The sequence below is a fragment of the Silurus aristotelis genome (assembly GCF_946808225.1).
Source record: "Silurus aristotelis genome assembly, chromosome: 14".
Taxonomy (NCBI): Eukaryota; Metazoa; Chordata; class Actinopteri; order Siluriformes; family Siluridae; genus Silurus; species Silurus aristotelis.
In genome coordinates this window covers 21561059-21585464 of record NC_139587.1, presented here as the reverse complement: position 1 = coordinate 21585464, position 24406 = coordinate 21561059, and the positions used below count along the sequence as shown (strand labels likewise).

The following is a 24406-nucleotide window of genomic DNA, read 5'->3' as shown; positions in this document are numbered from 1 at the left end:
TGGCTCTTTCCTACTTTATTATGTAATGGATTTAGAATTTTGGTGACTGACATATATCAGGTTCCCTGCCTATGCAGCTCCATACCTAACAAGCTGAAATACACTGTGTATTTCTGACTCCCTCCTATCAGAGACGGCATTAATGTATTTAGCAATTTGTACTACGTTAGCTCTACTGTAGAATCAGAAATATAAAATAGAAATAGAAACAGATAAGCTAGCCTTTATACCTCACACAAGTCAGTGAGCCTTAGGTGTCTATGACCTTATTTCCAGCTCACCGGTTATTCTTTCTTATAACACTTTTTTAGTTACTCACTACTGCACACCACAAACACCAAACAGGACTATTTCACATCACCTGTCATTGTTTTAATTTTATGACCATTCAGAGTGTTTAATAGACAATGCCTATAGAAAGTCATCATACCCTGTGAAAATCTTGCCCTTTTTAAAACATTCTGGAGGAATATTTAAAAATAATTAGTAAAATACCTGGTTTTGGTAAACTAATCAGCCTCTTAGAGTATACCATTATGACCTTTCTTAGGTGCAACCAATCAACTACCAGATCAAACACAAGGCTAATTTCCCCATCTGACATCAATTGTAGTGGTTTTGATTTCTTCAGAATAAAACCAGCTAAACCTTGTAGATTTCTCAGTAAGTAGCACATGGTAGTGCAAAGAATTCACCATCATTGGAAAAATGCTTTCAGAAGGTCTTCAAGATAAAGTTGTAGAAAGGCAAGATAGAGAAGGCTACAAAAAGATTTTGAAGGCTTTTGCTATCCTACTGAATACTGTTCAGCACATCATTAAGAAGTGGGAAGTGAATGGTACCACTAACACATTGCTGGTAAGGTTATTTTGAAAGACTTGCATGCCTGATGGCAGGGACTGGTTATCTCATAGGCTTAACACAAAGCTAGCATGTATGGCAGGGTGGCAGGATAGAAGCCTTTCCAGAAGAATTGTCACATTTAGTCTTGTTGCCATATGGCAAAAGGGTTGTACTACAGTCTGATAAGACCAAAATGTACCCATTTGGACTTAATTAGAAGCTCTATGCTTGGCGAAATGCAAACACAGCACACCACCCAAAACACACCATATTGTAAAGCATGGTGGTGGCAGCATAATGTTGTAGGGGTGTTTCTCTTCAGCTGCCAAGTGCATCCAAATTCTTGAGGAAAACCTGCATCGATCTGCCAGGCATCTAAAAAAATGAAAAGTCATTCACCTTCAACGTGACCATGATCCGATAGAATCCGATAGAAAAATATTTGACTGAACTTGAAACGGCAGATATTCCTTAAACTTTATGTTGTGTGATGTCGCTCTATGTTGTTTTATGTAGCACCAGGGTTCTGGAAAAACGTTGTCTCATTTTACTGTGTACTGCATCAGCTATATATGGTTGAATTGACAATAAAAGCTTCTTGACCTGACTTGAATCTGATTGTCCAACACTAGTACGGACATATCCAAAAAGATCAACGGCTGTAATGAAAGCAAAAGATGACTTTACAAAGTATTAAATCAGTAAACTGATGACTTTTCCATCCCTGTTATTCCACTTTTTGTTTTTCTTTCAATTAGTTTGACGTAAGGCAAATTCTTTTGAAAAAAAAATTATTTGTTTTTGGGGATGGAATCTGTTTTGCTTTCAGGCTGTAGGACGAATTTCAAAGGAGTGTGATGACTTCCTATAGGCCCTGTATCATCTTCTTCAGCGGATCACAGCGGATCATCCGTCTCCATACCACCCCCTGTCCTCTACATCTGCCTCTTTCACCCCAACCACCTGCACGTTTTCTCTCACACGTCCATTTCTAAACCTTCTCCTTGTTCTCCCTCTTTTCCTATAGGCCCTGTATATTAGGACAAAAGTTTAAGTGTATAGTGGTTTCACCTCGAGATGGCGCTGTTGAGTAAAAAGCGGACCAAGTCTCCAAACGCTATCCTATTGAATATACTGTAACAAGGTGTGAGAAGTTTAGACGTTTAACATTTTTTTCCGACAAGAGCAATGAAAAGTAAAGAGGGGTGTGGAAATTTCCTTTGAATGTTCACCTACGCACGGACACACACACACACACACACACACACACACACACACACATAGAGTTGCGGTGTTCTCTCCGTGCGACAGAAACCCAGTGTTCAGGAGGGGAACCGCGCTCTTGGTGTAACAGAGCACTTGATTCCGGGGTGGTTACACAATGTGTCACTAACATGAGAAAAAAGCAGAAGGGCAGTGGCAGGAAAAAAAAACATGAGCTAACGGGTTTATGTGAGCAGGCAGAAAGTGTAGTTTTATACAATGATTTCTTTGGGTTAGATCCTCCTCATGTCTGGTCGTTGAATCTGAAATGATCTGTACAGCACATATATTTCTATATGAAGGATTCTTGGAGTGAAAAGTCACCTGGTGAGATGAACAAGATGGACGATAACTTCACGGAAACGTTAGATGAGTTTATGGGAAGCGCACTTGTTACATGGGTGAGTTTATGGTTTTGTTTATAAAGTATTCATACCAAACCAACTTTTATTATCATCAAGTAAAGCCTTTGTTTTTGTTTTGTTTTTCTATGTTTACAAGTAGAATTAGTGTATTTATGATTTGTTGCACGTGTTTTTTCACGTGCAACAAATTATCAATTATATCCTTTTATCAATTCTCCTTTTCCCCAAAAAAAAAGAATGCACTTCCATTCAATTTAGATACAAATCTAGTTATAGTATTATATAAAGCATTCTTTTATTATATTGATTGATTATGCATTTATATTACTAAAGCTGGACTACTACACCAATCCAAAAAACTCTCAATATGCCAGATATACTACTACTACTAATAATGATAATATATATCAAATATTGTGTAATAATAAATATGTTACGAATGATAATTTACACCCCAAGGTGCATCTTTTTGAGGACATGGTTGGTGATGAGGGCCAGGACTACATGGAGGTTAACTCCAACTCCCAGAATGCACTGAATGCACAGTACCTGCAACTTACCAATGGCATCTACCTCAATGAAGTTATGAGAATCATGTAAGACCTACACTCACACTGATGAAATAATGTAATAAAAAACTGTGAGACTACATCTTAGAGCTAACCTGCTATCAATTTGGATTTCTCAGTGATCCTAATCCCAATGTAGAGCAGATCTATCACAACGTGAGAGACGACAAGATTCTCCGGGTGCAGAACTTCTCCATCCTCAACCGGCACCTTAGGTCTTACTACCAGGTACCAGACCGAATGTGGCAATCAGCTCCATAAGTCTGAGCACTGAGCAGAAAGTCGGGTATTTTTAAAGGTTGCCTCCTTCGCTGAAATCCTTTGCACTGAAAAAGTTTGCTCTCTAAACAGCGCGTTATAAAAACCAGGGAGCACCAAAGCCTAACTGGAAATGTCATCATATTTTTTAGACATCTGTCAGCTGCAATAAAATGGCAGGCAAAACCATTTGTGTACAAATGCCAGAAGCTTGTTTCCATTGTTGTAGCACTCAAATTATTACTTACACTGGCAAAACCTTTGTCTTTATTTGCACAAGCTTTATTCAGCTTCCTATATATCTGCCAGTTTGAGTGTTTTTTTTAAGGATCATAAGAGAAATGTGTGTGATAAACAAACCAATACATCAGACAGAAAAAGGAAATGTAAAGTAGATGTTTGGGTTTTAAAAGTGACTAATGAGGAATCTGACACTTAGTCATGTTGCTGGAAAATTCGCAGGTCATAAGTGTCCTTGTAACTGTAAAAAAATATTCGGCTGCTTGTACATGTATTTGGAAACCTGGAATGACAGTGATGTGTATGATCTCATGTTGTCATGCTTATGGAGTAATAAGTCGTAATATTTACTTAAAAAGATCATTTAAAGGGAAGTATAAGAGGTTATAGCAAAGTTTTCAGTGACAGTAAAACCAAAAAGTATTTAATACAGTTACAGTAACTAATATACAGTACATACTATATATAGAGCAACGTTATATTGTTATTTTCCCCTAATATTACTTATTCGTTTTTTTCTACGATGCAATTCAGTTGCAGTTTAAGACAAACAGCTGTGGTCATTTTGGCTTTTTTTTCTGCAAGTGTTTTCACTTCTTGTTTCAGGTTTCCTAACGACAACAGCAACATGTCTCACACGCGTTATTACTGAAGGAAATACTTTTTACTCATTCTCTCTAGTGTTTTTTTTTTTTTTTTGCTGCCTTCCCTTTCACTTAAAAAAAAAAAGTTCAGCACTTTCAACTTAGTTTGTTAATCCTGCCTAGTTTAAAAAAAAACTGCATGCAGTTTTGCTGCATCCTCTAAATAAAACAGTTAACCACATGGCCGTATTAGTCATGCACTGTGCAGTTTATTATGACACCCAATACCTATTAGATATAATATCTATCAGAGCATAATGAGAACATGATTTCACACATTCTCCTGCCCTCGCTGCTGCAGTTATCATTTATAAAATAGTATCAACACAGGTATTCTCTGATTAGTTAGAAGCTAGCCCACATTTTCTGAATGCCAGAATTGTCAGATTAGTTCAATTAAAAGTTCCAGTGGATTTAAATTAAGGTTACTTTTAAGGAGATGCACAAAGTAAAATGAGAATTTTTTTGTTGTAAAAGTTTGAATTAAAACATACGGTGCTTTTTAAAAGATAGTGAAGTTTCAGTTTGAGTTGAGGGGCAAACGTTTATTTTGTTCCCACCCAATTGTGTGGTGGAGGAAATAATTGGTTCTCAAAATCATATTTGGATTTATCTTTGTAAAAACAGAATTAGATATCTGCAGATAAACCAGGCTGAGCAAAAAATTCATCAAATTATATAGTGTACATATCTTTCTGTATATACTTACCCACTTGAGTATATATATATATATATATATATATATATATATATATATATATATATATATATATATATATAAAATTATTATTATTATTTTTTTAATTTAAATTAATAACATTTTTTTTTTTTTTTCGTTTTTACTTTTAGCAAACTAAACTTAAAGAAAAAAGGAATAATAAATGGGACACCAGTAGGCATCTACCAGCTTATTTTTGGAGTTTGGAAGGTGGGAGGAAACAGGAAAACCAAGAGAAAGCACAAGTTCACAAGAAAACAAATGTAAAATGCCACATAGGCCATGACCTGAGCTCCAGATCAAGCACAACCTCACTATCACATCGCCAGCTTGTCTGAAAGCATTACCAGATCCACCAGTTAGGGTCTGTTTGCAGATTTAAAACCGTTTAATTACATATTTTGAACATTTGCTTAGAATTCTTAAGCAATTTCTAGGGAATATCATTTAAATGGAAGTACCGTGTTCACTGGCAGTAGTAGTTCGAAAACCTCTTTAAGTGACATCACCAAATTTATTTGGGTGGCTGACACATAATAATACACGAGGGGCTTTCCAAAGTATAAACTGTAGGTAGACTAATTTCCAACCCCAATTTATTAAAAGTAGATTCTTTAAGCAATAAAACAAACACTTAGCTTATCTGATAGACTAGCAAAACCATGTTGGTAGCTGGTTTTACAGTCCGTTTTCTTTATGCTGGTCTAAGATGGTTTAATTGTAGACATGACAACCTCAGCTGTGGTGCTTTTTCATGCCACTGCTGGTGATAGAGATCATTTCCTATAAAACGAGACAGAATTTATATTTAAGTAACTTGAGCGCTAAATATTTCGTTTCTATATCTGACCAGCTTCCTGTGTAAGCAAGAACAAGCCAACATTTTTTTATTATTTATAAATCATCTTAGCTGATGACTTTCAAAAAATTAACCCCTGTCATCTATATCATGATAAAAAAGAGTGAAGGAATTTGAAACATAGATTTTGCTTCTTCTCTGTGACCCATAATTTCTTTAGGAAAATCTTCAGCAGTTGGTTTTGATGCCTCTTCCTAATGTTGCGGTGTTGGGCCGAGATCCACTCACGGGTAAGCTTTCCAGGTTTTTTGTTTTTGGTATATATATTTTTTAAATGTAGATTTCACTAAATCATAGCCACACGTCTGCTTTTAAAAGTAAGTAAGTGTAATTAAAATTGCATTTACTGTGTAATTAACCTGCTTATATGGTCAACAGAGGGGGCTCTGGAAGAGCTAAGAAGGTTGCTGCTGCTTTTATTGGGATGTGCAGTTCAGGTAAGCTATTTTTGTATACATACAAAGATAGTAAGAGTTCATTTATAGATAAAACAGGTGAACTGATGCTTGTGTGTTTGTGTTTATTGTACCCAGTGTGAGACGAAGCAAACGTTCATTCAGCAGATACAGTCCCTCAACATCGAGACTCAGGCAGAACTTGCTCTCTGTATACAGGAGGTCAGTCTTCCATAACAACAGATTTTATCATACTAGAGCCCATATTTTTTGCATGCTTCGTAAGCATATCATTTGTCAGTGAAATGGGCAGAGTTAACCTGTTTAAATATGAATAATGTTCCAGCGATGGAAACACGTACGTGTTTTTTTTTTGCTCGGTTTGAAATACCATCAAAAAATATGAACGTTAAATAATACAGTTACGGTTAAATAAATAATAATGCGGTTTCACCTTTATTCCCTGCATAAAAATCTTTTTTAGAGATTGTTAATATTTTAGCATGTGAAAGTTTCCCTTTGCACTTATAAAGGTCACATTAAACATAAATCTTGCTGGGCATTCATTTGTGGATTTCATTAAAAAAAAAAAAAGGACAAACAATAAAAAAAAAAACCATAAAATGTAAGATTTAGCAAATTGGAGAGATACTTGGCTGTTTAGCATCTGTCAATTCACATACTTTATTTACTTTTGCTAATCCTATAATGTTTTCTATCAAATTTGATTATCTGCAGGTGACTCAAGACCCGAGTGCGGTCCTGCCACTGCATTATGGAGAGATGTGCGCATTGGATGGGTTGGAATTACAGACACTGCTCGGCTCTCTTGCTCGGCAGATCCAGAGCCTTTTGGCTCAGCGAGACATGCATCTAGAGGTGAGAGGGGGAAAAAAAACACAGCGTAATCTCCAAAAGAATGGATTGCCTGGCACAGGCTGGCCTTAATATCATACATAGTGACTGACAATGTAATTTAGGTCAGGAAAACTGGTTATATCTCTTTTGCAAACATTTGAATGCACTTAAGGTTTGGAAGTCACCCTTAAATAATTAGAATTGTCTCTGCTGAGGTTGACGAAGTACATACATGGCCATTTTCAATTAAACTGTGATGCTAGGGATGGGATATGCCTTTAAACCTTTTAGCAATTTTTTAACCAATTAGGAGAGATATAAATAACAAGATAAATAACAATCAGAAATTTACAAATTTATTATTATATTTTGTTGTTTAAATATATCATGTATGTCCAGCTAGCTGTCATATAACACAACACCACAAATTTTTGCAGAAAGGACAAATGGACATATTTTCTATTATTAGAATACAATAGGCATATTCAGTCTTGACCTCATTGACCATCTTTGTAACACTGTGTCATTTTCAGAGAATAGCAGAGCTGAGTGTGCAGTGCGAGTCCGTTTCGTCCCCCACAACGCCCCCTATGGGCCCCTGGCACAATGCTCCTGATGGACTGTCCATCCAACTGGCAGATAGCAAAGCCAAACTACGGCGACTCAAACAGGAACTGTGAGTGCATCGGTGTGCATGGTTTCGGTTAAGGTTTTTGATTGCGAGAAAATGAATTTATTTTACGCTCAGTTGGTGTGTGAATGTGATAATGAGTTATTATTTGCAAGAGTTTAATTTACGAGGGAAAAAAAAAATCAATGTTGCTTAGTAACATCCTGTAATAATTCTCAGGGAGGATAAAGAAGATCAATTAATTGATTACAAGCGAGAAATACAAACTATGGAGGTGGAATTAAAGAAACTGCAGTGTGAGGTGAGCACTCTGTACTAACAGACTTGTGTCATTTTTCACAGTACTAAGCACTGTAAGTGATTATTTTCCCATTATAGCACATCCTGTCATTTTCTTTTATTTTAACTTATACCACAGCAATTTCTCAAGGACTACAATGTTTAATCCATTAAAGAGAATAGAACTTCCATTCCCTTTGTAGTTACATGAAGTGTGGAACATCCACAAAACAAGTTAGTTCCTGTTAACACTTATGTTATAATAGCTATACACAGTCATTAACTTTCTGTCCTGAAGTTTTCCAGCTTTACCACAGATTAATCAACACATTGCGGTGTTTTCCCTGTGTGTGCCGGGTCAGAACCGGGCACTGCAGGGCGAGGTTCGTGTCAGTCGGAGTCTGCGAGACGAAGTGGACTGTCTGCGTGAGCGTGCAAACAAAGCAGACCAGCTACAGACAGAGCTAAAAACCTGCACACATCGTCTGCGGAGCATGGAGCTCTACCGCACTCAACTGAAGGTAAACACGCCGGCAGCAAAACGGTGGCTAAAGTTCATAAAGGCTGAATATGCCGATTAGGAACAGCAAAATAATGACATCCTGTCATCCACGGGACTATTAACAAATTTGGCGAAGATTGCAGGTTGATTAAAAAAATTTAATCAGCCACAATGACTTTTGGCAGCAGCTGTCCAACAAAAAACTTGCTGCACTTTTTATGAGTCATTCGGCCTCAGCCATCTGGGTCCCCTGCCCGAATTGTACCACACATGCCAGAAAACATCAAATTTTTCAGCACCTCTAAATCTGTACAGCTCATGCGTGAACACATTACCAGTGTGTTGAAGTCATTAAATTGATTGCCCATTTAACTCTACTTATTATGAAACGTACTGATCAATTTCCATAAATTTTATAATTAATCAGATTTACTTTAAAAGTATAAATTAAAGTAAAAAAAAGAAATCTTAGAACGTTTAGTTACCTACTGAGCTTTTCCTGAATTTGTTGGAGAAACTACAGAGCTGTAACTATATTTGACAATTTCTGACAAAACAGAGGAGAAATTCATAGATAAAAGATTCATTCTGTCAGAGGCTTAACATTAGCTTGCTGTTATTTTAATAGTAGCAGTGCACAATGTAATACACGGTATATATTATGATAGATCTAAGGATTTGTGGTGTTATTTATTCTTGAATCCAAAATGGATGTATTTTGTACATTTCTAATGGATGAGTATCACTTTGGAACATGTACATAAGTGCTCTCCAAAACTATTTTAGCTGCTCATGAAACATAGTACTTATAACTTCTGTAAACTTTATGACTGACAGAGATGATAGAGGTATTTTAGGTAGATCTTCATCACATTCAGTTTCTTATGGAAAACATAGACCAGTCTCGAAATACATGAACCAAGCCAACCAAAACCTAGTTTTTTTTAATTTGGCACACGCCCTTATCCAGAACTACTTATAGCTGAGAAGTTGAGGGTTAAGGTCCTTGCTCAAGGGCCCAGCAGTGGCAGCTTGGTGGTTCTGGGATTTGTACTTGTGACCTTCTGATCCAAAGATTAATCCATTAAGTTCAATCCATTAACCATTGAGCTACCACCTCCCATCTCATGATTTGCAGCTCATGGGTAACGAAAGTAAATGTAGACCTACTTTTAGGTAGCTAGTGCGATTAAGCCTCTCCATTGTCTCCAACAGGAGCAGCAGCAATACTGTGCTTCACTGCAGGAGAACAAGGCCCTGCTGGAAGAGCAACTGGATGACACACGAGTTCGCTGTTCTGCCTTACGGGAACTGGAAAAAGACAATCTATTGCTCAGACAGAAACTCATGGATTTGGAGGCGGTAAGAGAGAGCTGCTAAACTCTTTAATCAGATGTTGATTGAATAGAAAAGTTTAAATATAGTAATGAATAAGCAGCACCATAATAAATAGCTTCAGTAGGAAGGAGGAAGCTCTGGTGTGTGTGTGTTTATTCATGACTCTATGTGTGTGTGTATGCGTAGGAGAGGGATGTGGAGAGGCAGAGGGTCGATGAACTGCTAGAGATGAATATGAGACTGCAGATGGATCTGAAGCGCCTATCTCTTTCTGTTGATGTCACACAGCGAGTGACTCATCCTCATGTCCTCTACTCAGAGCTGGAATCTGATGAACAGCTTCAGGAACCCAAAACCCCCGAGCATCATGGTGACTACAGTATATAGCACGTGGCACTTACCCACCCTGTCGCTTCCTGATTTAGTGCTGTCACTTCATGCCAAATATGATTTCCTCGCGTATATCAGATTTGTATTTTTTTATTGCACCCACATAATTTCTTGTTTTCCTCATTTAATTTTACTTAGAAGGTGAACACAAGCCTCTGAGTGTTGAGGTGAATGAAGCGTCCTCGCTAAGGCTTCTGGGAGCTGAGAATGAAAACGCCGAACTGAGAAGACGACTCGAGCGCCTTCAAGCCGAGCAAGAGGTTAGAGGCTTCGTCAAATTAACTGTCTTTAATTCAACAGTCAGATTTAATGATCAGTAAGTTTATAATTACATGGATATAAACTGAATTATAGAATTTGGGAGTTACAGATTTACCGTAATGACTACGAATTGACGATTAATAAAAATAAAATCACCACCACATTCAAACATGTATGATTGATTTTGACAAGAATTTAACTCCATAACAGCTTTTCCATTTAAAACCTCGGTGCCAGTTTGTCTCTTTGACAGACATTTGAATTGCAAATATTTAATTACAGACCATGCTGTAATCACGGGTTGTCAGCAATTATTTGCCTACAGATGACGATGTCACTATTAAACACTCCAGCTCTAAATGCCAAAAAAACTCTGTAATATAATTTAAAACATTTGTAATGTTAAAAAAAAAAAAACAACATAAAAACATAATTAATATGTGTAACAGGAAGCATGATCAGATTGTTCCTTTATTCACAAACATACCTTTTATCACTCAGTACACCAGTTATAATCCTTGACCATTGTATCAATACAAGATTCAAACTCACTGTCTGTGCGAAGAAAAGTCTGGCAGGGTTAATGCACACGTGTGCGAGTCCTCAGTGTGACAGATAATGAACTAAGGCTCGTAAAAGATAATTGCCAATTTGTTCTGTGCTGGGAAATGCAATTATTTTTTCATCAACAGTTATTGACAATAACTTTTTTGTAAGTATCAGATGAGTTTACCGAACTACCAAAGGCAGTTGATCTTTGAGAGTTGATAGATAGCATAAGTAGCAAAATGCATAATTGGCTTTGATTCCAATCTGACCACTAACTCTGGTTTCCTCTCTCTGGTGGTGATAATGAGATGCTGAACTTGTTTTGTTTAGGCTCTGCAGACACAATCTCCTGAGGTGACAGAGACTCTTCAGAGACAGACAGACAAACTCAAACAACTGGAAGAAGAGCACCAGAATACCCTCAAAGAGGTAAAACACTTCACATGCACACTCTCAACAAACAATAAAGAAACTGCCCACAATACTGAGTTTGTTTATGGGTTTCTTTGATCTGCTTTAGGGCTTCAGGTCTTTTTTTTCATATCTTTTTACCTTACTGGCTGTCAGTTTCAGAACCTGAAGAATGAAAATTCCAGTCTAAAGAGAAGCCTTGAAGAGCTGGAGAAAATCAGACTCCAAGAAAAGCAGGAGAGGTCACCTGGAGAGGTTGAGAAAGAGAGCCCAAGAGGCGAGTGTGAAGGAAAAGACATGGGAAAAGAGGAGGAGGCAGACAAAAGGGAGAAGAGAAAGCGGGAGATAATAAGAGCACAAAGGGAGGATGGAGAAGGAGAAGAAGTCCTCCTAAAAGAGAGAAAAGAGGAGACCGAAAATGATCCAGAGACAAAAGAACGAGGAGAAGCAGAAGGACAGAAATGGACTGGGACAGGTAAAGATAAACCCGAAAGCATGACAACAAAGGAGGAAAGCAAATCAGATGACGAGATGCCCATGAAAAAAGGAAAACAAGAGGAAAAATCAAGAGAGATAGAGAAAGAGGTGAATAAGCTTCACAGGGAAATTCATGCTCTAACCACTCAGCTGCAGCAGGCAGTAGAGGAGGCAGATCAGCAGACAAGTCTGGTTCAAGAACTACACTCCAAACTGGGTGAGCAGACTAAGAAGACCCGGGAGACAGAGCAGAAACTGGCTCTTCTGGAAGCTGAGAGCCAGAGACTGAAGAAAGCAGCAGAGAGCCTCACAGAGACCAGAAAACAGATAGAGGTACCAAAGACTTTAACAATAGACAAAATAGGATTATGAATAACTGTGCTGGTCAGAAAACCAATATCCAAAAATGAAAAGAAACAAAGCTACACATGGATACTCACATGTTGGAAAAATTTTCAAATGCAAAATGTCAGACCTAACATAACAGTGCTCAAACACTTATACAAAAACCCATATCAGTCCCCCAAGCCATTACAGACAATGAGTGATATCCAGCACAAAGACATAAATGATATTGGCATGTGAGTCACAGAATTTATAGAAACCTCTTCATCAAATTAAATGCAGAATGAAAAGCACACCCTGAAAGACATTAGATGTTTATATTAATATATCTGTGATAGTGTTATGATAGTAACTCGGCTCTGTAATTTATATATGAGATGATTAGCAAATTTGAAGCTGTTTCTCTAGAGAGTAAAGATAGAAGAGAGAATGATAAATAGATAAAAAAATAATAATGTGGTGCTCCATTGCTCTTTTTTTGGTAGTGATAACGCATAGGCTGAATCCATTGGCACCACTATGAGCAGGTCTTTTATTGGCGCTGCGAGTCTTTTGGGAAACAACGACTTTAACAACGAAAATAACTTTCTGAAAGATGTTTAAGCCAAAAAAAAAAACCTGTTATTTGAAATGCATTGAATTTAGCAGTTACATAGCTTTGTTTGTTTGCTAGATTTTGCAGTGCGAATCCATGCACCAGGAGGAGGAGCTGATGCGCCTGCGTAGCCAAGCAGAGCTGCAGAAGATGGAGGCTGCAGTTATTCCTCAGCTAGAGGGAGAGAGAGCTGCACTGGAAAGGGAGAGAGAAACCCTCAAGGCTACCATAGATTCTCTTCGAAGTTCAGTGCGCAAGGTGAGAAAATGCACACCAATAAAATTTTCATCAGGGTCATTTTAAAGCTGTAAGAACCATGTTTATAGCTACATTTATACCTAATCCAAAGGAGATTAGATGAGTAAAAAAAAGTTGCTTACTGGTGGCTAATCAAACATGTAGTGACAATTTCCGCATGGTGACAGAGTTTTTATGTTTTATACATAAAGAGTTTTTAAGTTTTGGGTGATTTGCATACCTGTAATAAATTGAGTTCTTTACTTCTCTACGTTTGTAAAGGGTGATCAGGTTGAGTTGAACAATCAAACTCTTAAGGCGGAGTTGGAACGTTTAGGCCGGAGTTTGGACTCTGCCCGTCGACGAGAGGAAGAACTAGAAGCTGAGCTGAAGGAGTCTAGCTTTGAAATCGACTCTTTGAGCAAGAGGCGGGATGAAGCCATGCTGGAGGTTTCACGGCTAGAGCAGGAGAAGGAGGCCTGTCAGTCTGAGCTCGACTGTCAACGTCGTGAGCAGAGACAGAAGGAGCGTGAGATGGCCAGACTTCGGCAGCAGCTAGAAAGCACCACCTCGGCCCTGGAACATGCCAACCAGAGGGCCTGCAGCCTGGAGCTCCAGCACAGGTTCTAATTAATATAGCACTACCATTACTACTAATGATGAAAAGTTTTTTATTAATAGATTTGCCTTATTAAAATTCAGGGATACTTTAGAACAGGAAATTTTTATGAATGTAGCAGAACTGCCAGCCTTTACAAATTACTCAGCATTTTAAAATCACCCAAATACAGGCAAAACAACAATCTTCTCAACAATTAAATGGAAATTTTAGTGAAGACTAAGACCAAGAATAAACAGAAAAATTCAACAGAAAAATAAACAGAATAAACTCACAAAAATTCAAACTGAAAAGGAAGTTGAACACACAAATAATTACTATTAGACATTCACACTTTTATTTGAATTACTATACCTTAACATTGTTTAGAACCTTTTCTGTGGTAACATTTTTAGTGTCTATAGCTTTTTTCCCCTCACAGCACATGATTATTATCCTGCTATAACCCTGCATCGGGTAGATTAATTTCTATAGGCTTATTATTTATTGTTGTTATTTTTTTCTGGCCCAAATTATCTCCTTCCCAGCCATAACAGTTGCTCTCTGCTCTGTCTCACAAGGGTGACTGAGAATGACTTGTTTTCAAGCATTTGCATTTTGCCTCATAGGTAGTAAATTGTGTGCTATGTTCATTAACAAGTTTTATATATAACGTTTTATCGCACCACTGTATGACAAAAACGCAGTTACAAGTTTCTCATCATCCCATATTTCTTTAGACGGGTGTGTCAGGAACTTAAAGAGCTTAAAGAGACCGTGGTTCAACTAGAGGAACTACAAAAAGAGAACCAACAAATGAATGCAAAAAATGCTGAAAACAGCACACAGATCACTTCTCTAACACAGGTCCGAGATATTTCTCATTTCAAATATTTTACTCATGTTTGTGGTGTGTTGCTATGGGTGTAGAAATAGAATGTTTTTTTTAGATCGAACTTATTTGTTTTCCCTTTTAGGAGTTAGCCAGCGAGAGAGTACAATCTCAGAAGCTGACCACTCAGGTTGCTGAGTTAAACCAGTCACTTGAAGAATTGGACGGCAAGCTTAAAATGGCCAACTCACAACTCACACAGTTGCAAACTGAGCATGCCAGAGTGGTGTCAGAGGTCGCTGCCTTTTCCTGCAATTCAGGCACTGAGGCACTTGCTGAAGATTCAAAATCAAACAGACAAAGTCCAATGCAGAGAGAAAATCAAGAGGATCCACGTATCAGCTCTAAGGATCGGATTGCAGAAAGCCAGACGTCAGAAAATGCTGCTATTGTCGCTTCCTCTGAGGACACACAATCCCTAGAAGACAATAAAAAACAGAGTCCTAAAATTAACAGTGAGAGCCAGCACCATGCCAGTGTGGAGAAAGAGGTTTGTACATGTGTGTTTATGATTGTAAAAGTGTTTATACTACTAATAATATAATCTTTATTTGATTTCAGCAATGACCACATTTTCAGTGATCATATAAACATTAAAGTACAATGTATTATCTCATTAAAGATGTTTTCAGACAGCATTTATTTCAAAACAAATTGGATTACTAAGAGACTTGTGCACATTTCTAATTATCAGATTACTGTCCCTATAAACGTATATAAATATATATGAGAAACCTACAGTTTATTGAGCTAATGTTTGTTGTATTAGCCAATCTATAAAACTCTATCACAGCAACAATAATATCATATTAGGATTTCTCAGATGATGTGCCCCTTTTGTTGTATTCCAGAATGCCATGCTGCAGCAGGAACGGCAGACATTGCTGTCACAACTGGCGCAGTCACAGACAGTCTGTACTCATCTGCGAGAACAGCTGGACTCGCTGCAACGTCACTCTATCAGCCTGCAGGAGAGCTGCTCTAAACTGCAGGACCTTAACACCAAACTACAGGTGCTTATGTGTGTGTGTAATTAATAGCTTTTTTTTTTCTTCGGATGCCAAACATACACAGTGTGACAGCTACCAGTGTGGTGGCAGTCATGTCCCCATCACGTCTCTAGTATGCCCTCATCAAATTCCCATCATGGCCCCAACATGTCTCCAATGCATTCCTATTAAGTTCCCATCACAAACCTATCATGACCCCATCACATCTCCTCAACAGGACACTAATCAGAATAGAAAAGTGTTATATTATTTTTTTGCCAGCTATCACTTTGTTTTTAAAAGAGGGTATGCATCACTGCAACTAACGATTATTTTGATAATCGATTAATCAGACGAATATTATTTTTATTCGATTTATCAGATTAAAAAACAACATTGTTTTGACAATTTTTGTTGAAAAAAAAAATCACAGACATTTTGTTCAGTTGTAAAGATATAAGCATTAGGAATACATAATCAGTTTAATTTTGTATATTAATTAAATGATACATGCATAAATTAAATATGCTAATTAAGTATAAAAATACAAATTGAGTAAAGCCTCAGTAAATCACGTTTGAAAGCTGATGTTACTGTTACAAATGCTATAAAAAGTGAATGGAACGGAGAAACGCAGCAAGTGAACTGGCTTGTTTTTGAAAAAAAAAAAGGGAAAAAATATGCATTGGTGTACAAATGCATAATCATTCACTGAAAACCACAACAGTGTCTAAAATGTGATCGTTTACTGCTGCTGTTATTTGCTGCTTTTAGATTTAGTGTTTGTTTCACACCATTTTAATTGAATCCATCACTATGTCGCTCGCGAGCTGATTGCGCAACCTGATGCTCGCGAGTCACGACAGAACAGATCCAGTGCGACTGTCCTGAAGTTAGCAAACAAACACTTTACACAATTGCGCTTCATTAAACTGCACCATTTGCACATGATGAGGATTATACAGTTTTTACTTACAGTGCTGATGCTTCCCCTTCCGTGACAACAGTGTGTTTTCTTTTCACGTGCTCGTGCATCACTGTGGTACTTCCATCTCACACAAGCTCAGCTTTGTATAACTTGTGGGTTAGTCTTATTTGTTGAGTTTAATATAAAATGCTCCCATGCCTTGGATGACTTGGGATGCAAACTTTTCCTGCTGCTCGTTGAACTATACACTGGTATATCTTAATAACTGTGATATAAACTGTAATATAACTGTGTTATCTTAAATAAGTTTCTTTTCGGCTTCTCCCGTTAGGGGTCGCCACAGCGGATCCTCCGCACGTTTGATTTGGCACATGTTTTACGCTGGATGCCCTTCCTAACGCAACCCTCCCCAATTTATCCGGGCTTGGGACCGGCACTAAGAGTGGCTGGGGATAACTGTGTTATCTTAAATAAAATGTAATAATTATAATAATAAAAAAAAAAGGTCTATTGTGCTTGTGGACAGTAATGAGCGTTAACCTTAACCTTGAAATTGATTTATAATTGTAATACTTACTTATTAATTGAGTTAAAAAACGTATCAATTGTTTCAGTGCCATCTTGTTTCTTGAGTGCTTGTGATTGCTGGATAAGACATGCAGACTTCCAAAAGTGTGACTGTATTTATAAAGATTGAAGCACTTTTGTGATCTCATTCAAGCTAATTTTGGAACCAAGGTCAAAATATTGCAAGTTAACAAATTTTGAAAAAAGTTCACTTACTTTGATGACAATTTTGGAACTGAGCTCACATTTTCTGGAAGGAAATGGTGCTTTTTTTTCTGTCCCCTGGTGATCTAGTGGTTAGGATGCGGCGCTCTCACCGCTGCGGCCCGGATTCGATCCCGGGTCAGGGAACCATCCCCAGCCACTCTTAGTGCCGGTCCCAAGCCCGGATAAATGGGGAGGGTTGCATTAGGAAGGGCATCCAGCGTAAAAGCATGTGCCAAATCAAACATGCGGATGATCCGCTGTGGCGACCCCTAACGGGAGAAGCCGAAAGAAAGAAAGTTTTTAGTTTCAGTTGCTTTTTTCAAAATAGATTTAAGATTGAGGTACTACAAGTTAATTTGGTTCTTGTTAGCATTTTTACAGTTAGAAATAGCTCTTCCTACAAATGCCTCTCCTTTCCTCTCTGTCCTGAAGATTCCCCTGTGATAGAAAGCTTGCTGACTGCCACACACACCTTGACAAAAAACTTCACCATATAAACATTGATAGTGTATATATATTTTTTTCTTTGTCAATTAAGATGTTTTTAAGCCATTTTATATTAGGCTTAGATTATGATTAGTGTCTTTCAGGCAAATCCTTTTGAATTCTTTATTACAGCAGACATGACTGAGTGAGTGCATGAATATAAACTGGAATTACTGCCTGCACTACTAGCAGAGCTTCTGTTGCAGAAAAATCAATTAACAAACTTGAATTCGACAGAACTGTGGAATAAACTATTAAAGTAATATTCTTTTGCTATCGGTTTGTCTTTCTTACTTAGGTGGAGCAGACTTCTTTAAGCTCCCAGAATGCCTCTGTGTTGGCACGGTGCAGAGAGATCGAGGTGCGCTGCGCTACTCTAGAGGCTGATTCTAAGGTGTGGCAGAAGGAGAAAGAAGAATCAGCAGTGCGTTGCGAATCATTGAGACGGGACCATGAGAGGCTGACAGCTTTGCAGCAGAGGCAGGAGGCAGAGCTAGAAGAGCTACTGGCCAAACACAGTCAGCTAAAGAGCAGCGGGCGAGGTTTAGAGGCTCAATACAGAGAACTAGAGGCCAGGTAAGGTTCATGACACCATGGGGAAATATTCTGTGACCCATACCCATACACCCAGGCACTGATGATAGGTCAGTTGGCCAGGTGCAAAGTCAGCTTTCCAGCTCATCCCTAAGGTGTTCAGTGGGGTTGCAGTCATGGCTCTCTGCAGGACACTTAAGTTTTTCTACTGCAACAAACCGCAACTTCCAGCATCTGAAGCGTCTTGACTATTGCGTTCTTCCAAAATTGTGGCAGTATTTTTTGGGAAGCTCCACATATGGATGTGATTTTCACATATGGATGTGATATATATATATATATATATATATATATATATATATATATATATATATATATATATATATATATATATATATCACATCCATATATTGAGGTTCCCAAAATTACTTACTTAAAGAAATACTTGAAAAATACTTGCAATATGTATAGGCATGACCAATAAACACACCCCACCAAGTTGTTAATCTTCGCTTTGATGTCACTTAAACTGCTCAATTAAATCTCTTTGTCCTTTATAATTGACAAAAGAGACTATACTTTGCATAGTTTTGTTTAAAATTATGTTTGGAACTGACATTACAGAACACTCTCTGACATTGTGCCTGCTGTAAAAGCTAGCTATTTGCTAAAGCTAGGCATAAAAGGATGGCGTGTATGACTTTAGTACATTTCTTTTCATTATACTATATGTCTGTATTCATTTGGAAAATTTTTCATATACAAAATATTGCTCAAAAAAGTATGTGCACTTTGTTTGCACCATTTATCTCCAGGCATAAAGAGCTGATGAAGAGCAAAGCTAAGCTGGAGGAGGCTGAGGAAGAGATACGAGCAGAGAGAGAGAGAATGGAGCGGGCCGTACAGGAGCAGACTGGAAGAGAGAAAGAGCTGGAAAGGCTGAGAATGGAGAATGAGAGGCGAGTCTAAAATTCTGTTCTTCCATTTTTCAGTTTATTCAATTTTCAGGTGTAGATAAAGACAGGAAGTGATGCAGACACCCACAGACAAAACCAAAAACTCAGACGAGTAAGTCAGAGAAATGCACAGTTTAATGTGAGTCATGGCCTAGTTTCTATATGATTTTGTGTTGCATAGCTTGATTGATGCATGATTTGGGCTATAACCAACTGTGCAGGACTAAATCACAGATTTTTTGCGCCGCCATTTTTGGATTATTGGCAATAGTGTATCTTAAAGTTAAAAATTGTTAGTTGATATTAATAATGTGTAAATAAAATATATGTAATGGTAAAAGCTGCTGGAACAAATAACAAACAATTAAAAAATTTCACACACGGCCCACAGAAACTTTGATACATTTCTCCTGCTATGCAGGTGCTGTGGTCTAACTGTTCACGTTCACATATTTGATCAGTACACAGTGCAATCTGATGTTTGTGAGCCAGCCCTAGCTCGATAGATAAATCACAAGGCCTTGCTGAAAGGGAAAGCCTTCTGTTTGTTATGCGCCATCACAGCGTTAGTGATACAGATTTGTAGACTGAATGTGCAAGTTTTCCGCCTGCCTCAGAGTGTCTCTGAATCTGATTATTGCAGCTTCTCTCTATTTTCCTGGATTCAAATATTTTTCTTTTCAGCCAGAAGCAGCTAGAAATAAATATATATTTTCCTTCCCATATGATCGAATTATTTTCTTGAATCCTTGATATCTGAAGTGTACCAACTTTCCATTTACTGAATGATTATCGCATCTCATACATGAATTAGGGTGTGTTTACTATCGTTTGATGTATATTATAAAATTGGGGTGCTCATTTGCATATAACATTTACATAAGGTGCCAATGAAGCTGAATGCTCGGATTCATTCTAATCGTAGATTCATTCTAATACCATTCCATGCGCTTAAAAAAAGACCCTTTTTTTCGTAGTCTGTTTTTCCTCCCCTGATTAAGCAAAGGTTTTTCTTTCATTGTTCACTAAAATCCTACACACTGTCACTTTCACAAAGTAATTAACACCTGTATTGCGAGATCTCTGAGTTTTGAGATTTTTAAAGAAGTTGTGGTACGCCTATTATCAAGCGCGTAGGATGTCATTTCAATAGTGCTAATTAACCGATATTCATCCATTATTTAGTTAAGTGATAATAGTTTTGCCCGGTCTTTATATTTGTTGTAAATGTGATTTAAAATGACATTGTATGCTTTGGAAAAACTACAAATACATTAAGACTGAGTGATTATTCCTTAGACTGACAGTTTGCTCAACTGACTTGACTGATACGCAGGTATGTGAACCAGCAAAAGGAGTGGGTCCAGGTGCAGTCGGAGTTACTGGCCCAGGTTTCTGTTCTGCGTAGTGAAATGAGCACTGCCCAGATAGAGCGAACCAAACTGGAGGGAGAACTCAACATGCTCAAAGAACAGAACCAACAACTTGACCTCAACAATGTCCGCCTCAACAGTCAGCACCAGGTCCAGCAAAGCAACACACATTGATGCTGCCAGATGATTACAAACTATGAGTGCAAAAAAGAAAAACTGTATATTTAGCTGTTTTAACACCCTGGAAGCGTTCTTTTTAAAGTGCTAATGCTTTTTGTAATGAATAGTCATGACAGATGTGAAGAAGAGCAACATTAAGAATGCCACAATATTGTGACACCTGGATTATAGCATGCATTATGTTAATAACACCAGGACATTATGCACATTATGGTAATAATTATGTTCAGCCACCTTTTTTTTAAATGTGTGTGTGTGTTTTGCTTTTAGCTTCTTACTCAGTTGAAAGGGAATATGGAGGAGGAAAACAGGCACCTGGTAGCGCAGAACCAGAGTCTAGCCAAAGAGAACCGAGCCCTTCTGGAGCGCAGCCTGGAGAGCCGAGACCAGCACCACAACCAGCAGAGAGAATACCTGTGAGTATTACATACACACACACACACACACACGCATATTTTCATCTTTATTATTGTCTTTTTTTTTTTAATTGCGTATTATAGAGCAAATGGAGCACATAACATCTCTCCTTCCTCTGCCTTATCGTTTTACAGCGATAAACTGAACGAGCTACGCAGAGAGAAGCAGAAACTGGTGGAGAAGATAATGGATCAATATCGTGTTCTGGAGCCTGGCATGTCTGCAACCAAACAACCCAAGTCAGTAAGATTTAAAGGAAGATTTTAGACATTAAATATACACAATTTTCTTTTGCCACAGATGCTGTCTGTCAGCTACGGCATGATTGATGGCATGAAAACCTTGTTTTAGTTTTGCACCAGAAAGAGTAAAGTAATAAAAGAAAAATCTATATCAATATTTTTCCATTAATATCTCCCTCAGCTTATACTTAGTTCCTGATGTCATTTTTGTGCTGTAATACATAGTTTAACATTTATCTGGTTGTTTGTAGTATGGCATTTGCGCATGTATTTATAAAAAAAAGATTTATATTATTAATATTATACAAAAACAAAAGATTAATGCTTATTGCTTGTGAAACTTTCAGACAACAAACTTCGAGGCCAATTTTGTACACCGGAATGACTTTTTGAACACTGCCTCTGGTGGACATGTGTCCTGAGGGCATTTTAACTAGACTTCTATTTCTTGACCAACTTGTTTTTTTACTTTGTTTCATTCCTCTACAAGCTGCCTACCTACATTGCTGTTCTCCCTTTTCAATGCCTATACACCTATTTCTTGACTCCACAGGAAGTCTAATTGGATCGCGGACCGAATGAAGAAGCTGATAAAGCCTAAAGGAGGCAAGGAAGGTCGAGCTCACTTTATCACCATAGGCAGCATAGACATCCTGGAAGAGCCTGGAGACTCGGTGCCGTCGTCCCCCCTTACATCAGCTCACAGTAAGAGACGGCAGAGTTAATGCAGTTTAGAATTTGCACAGAACAGACACACACACACACACACACACACACACACACCAAATACACAGCAATGGGCTGCTGTTAAACTCTGTCCTACAAAGCCCATTACAATAAGAGGCTTGCACTCTAAAGTAGTCTTGCTATAATTCTCAGTCTTGGACCTCTACCAGAGGTGTTTGCTTTAGCCCACCTTCGAGAGCCGTAACTCTTTATAGAGCTCTGGAAGTCTGTTCCGGACATCCTCACAGGATCAGCAAATATCTCACAAGTGACCACTAATAATTTATCAGTTTGGCTGCCAACAATATTCCTGAGCGCTGTTATTGTAATATGATCTGTAATTAGGCATGTTTGTACAGGTCAGGAGCAAGACCCCAGCAGTGCCCCGGCGTCTCCGTCGACCTTGAGGAGAGTGTCCTCTCAGGGAGATCCAGACGAGCCATCCAAAGTGGTTCTGAGGTCAGCACGGCGTAAACTGGGCTCCTCCAGACATGGCTGGGGTTTAGGCAAGGGTCGAGAGGGAGGCGTGTCCCAATCGTTCAGTCCGGGAGATCGTCGCTCACGGCCACTTCAGCGCTTAAACCCGCCATCCAGTGCCTTGTGGGAAAAAGACCACGACGGGAGTCCAACACCTAGTGAAGAGGGAAGAGGTAAGAGCGAAAAGGGATCTTGAAGACAGAAAGAGAGAGAGAGAGAGAAAGGAGAGAAATATAGTAAACTGAGAGCAAAGAGAAAAAAGCAAGAGATGTGTTGTGAGAGTAAAGACAGAGTGCAGCACTCATTTACAGTTAGTTACCGTGCACTGCGTTACCATGGTAATGTTAAATTATATTTTCTTTAATGATAAAAACAAAAATTTTATAAAAGGTAATTGATTCATTTTAAACGAAGCTAAAACAATATTACTGTTCTACTCGCACCATATACACACCATAAAAATAATTTAACTTGTGACGTATAAATAATAGAAATGTTACCGCACTTTAAAAGGCATAATTAAATTTTTTTGTATTATTTGACCCTAGTTTAGTCAGTATCAATGCCCAAATTGTGCAAACACCCAGGAGTCATTCATTCATTCATTTCCTCCCGCTTATCCGTAATTCGGGTCTAAGCAGTCTAAGCAGGCCCCCGCCTTCGACTGCTGCCCAATCCTCACAGCACCGTCCCTTACGGTCCCTCCTGCAGGTGGTGAGCCCACAGGAAGGCGGCCCCACGTCACTCCGACGTCACGGACCTTGATATTTCCCTCGTAAGGGACCCTCAGAGCATAGAGGGTTAAGGGCCTTGCTCAAGGGCCCAAGAGTGGCAGTTTGGCGATACCGGGGCTTGAACCCCAGACCTTCCGAGCGGCAACCCAGCGCCTTAACCGCTGGAGCCTCCCCCCCACCCAGGAGTCATTATGTGATTTTGAAAACCATAAATTTAAGTATTTAAGTATAAAAGGAATAAGTAACAAAAAAAATTTGAAGAGCAGAGTAGATTAACCTATGACATTTTTGAAGAATTTGGACCCTAAAGTGATTATGAAATGTGTGTGTTTGTGTGTGTTTAAGGTGAGAGTGAAGAGAACACCACTTCTGAGCACTCAGATAGTCGCGTCTCCTCCGGAGCTGAAGGTCAGTAGATTAAAACGAACTGCACACTGCTGGTCATTAATGACTTATCTCTCATGGCCAGCTTTCAGAAATTTCAGAAAAAGTAATGTCCATTTCCTTCTCTCTACTTCAGATTTTCATTCCAGTTTTGACAAACCCCAGGACTAGGAACGGCAGCAAGATTGAAGAAAATGTTGGACGTGATCATTTTTTTATTTAGTTTTTCAAATTGAACATTCTTATGATATTTGTATGTATTTTGTGATTTGCAGCTGAATGACTTTGCACTATTATTTAAAACGAAATGTATTTTCGATACAGCTTGAATAAATTCCTTAGTTTTTTGTACTTTGAATACACAGTTTTTCCGACGAATCTGAATCGAGCCATTTTCGAGCAGTAATAAAACATTATGACAGTTATATTCCCTTTCATCACCACTCGGTGGCAGCAATGATGCTCAGGAACACTGGAACACGACGTCTCTGCCAGTAGGATAAATACGTATGTCTCTTACACAAAGTGATGCTAACAAGATATTTATGAGGGCAGATTAATTCAGCCTGCATCACGTTACACCAGCTGACGCTAACATTTGGGTGGAGGTGGAAGTGATGGGTAGGGTGTTGGGGGTGTCAGGGTGTTAGTAGGGATCTTAGAACATTGTGGGTGCAAGCAAAGAGGTT

At 38.4% G+C, this 24406-nt stretch overlaps 1 protein-coding gene across 2 annotated transcripts; it reads left to right on the top strand.

The window, feature by feature from the left end:
- Positions 1-2099: 2099 nt before the first annotated feature.
- On the top strand, positions 2100-24068 carry ccdc88b (coiled-coil domain containing 88B). Of its 2 annotated transcripts, none has more exons than XM_083560769.1 (29): positions 2100-2507; positions 2931-3067; positions 3160-3268; positions 5920-5989; positions 6138-6196; positions 6293-6376; positions 6893-7033; positions 7546-7688; positions 7863-7944; positions 8285-8443; positions 9640-9786; positions 9949-10132; positions 10294-10412; positions 11293-11391; positions 11530-12183; positions 12869-13048; positions 13310-13650; positions 14366-14492; positions 14603-15007; positions 15369-15530; positions 17993-18270; positions 19044-19187; positions 20521-20707; positions 21008-21153; positions 21289-21393; positions 21950-22101; positions 22482-22772; positions 23679-23741; positions 23854-24068. In XM_083560769.1, exons 1-29 carry the CDS (start codon positions 2403-2405, stop codon positions 23886-23888), a joined length of 4908 nt encoding a protein of 1635 aa, XP_083416895.1. In that variant the 5' UTR covers positions 2100-2402; the 3' UTR covers positions 23889-24068. The 2 variants fall into 2 exon arrangements, with proteins under 2 accessions (XP_083416895.1, XP_083416894.1); XM_083560768.1 differs by having other exon boundaries at positions 2108-2507; positions 10291-10412.
- The last annotated feature ends 338 nt before the right edge of the window (positions 24069-24406 follow it).

What these genes read in the sequence shown, in the direction of transcription:
- ccdc88b (XM_083560768.1), top strand. Translation starts at nt 2,403, where the DNA reads ATGAAGGATTCTTGGAGTGAAAAGTCACCTGGTGAGATGAACAAGATG. An exon ending in TCTACCGCACTCAACTGAAG is followed by an intron (nt 8,444 to 9,639) that starts GTAAACACGCCG and finishes TGTCTCCAACAG; the next exon opens with GAGCAGCAGCAATACTGTGC. An exon ending in ACCTTAACACCAAACTACAG is followed by an intron (nt 15,531 to 17,992) that starts GTGCTTATGTGT and finishes TTTCTTACTTAG; the next exon opens with GTGGAGCAGACTTCTTTAAG.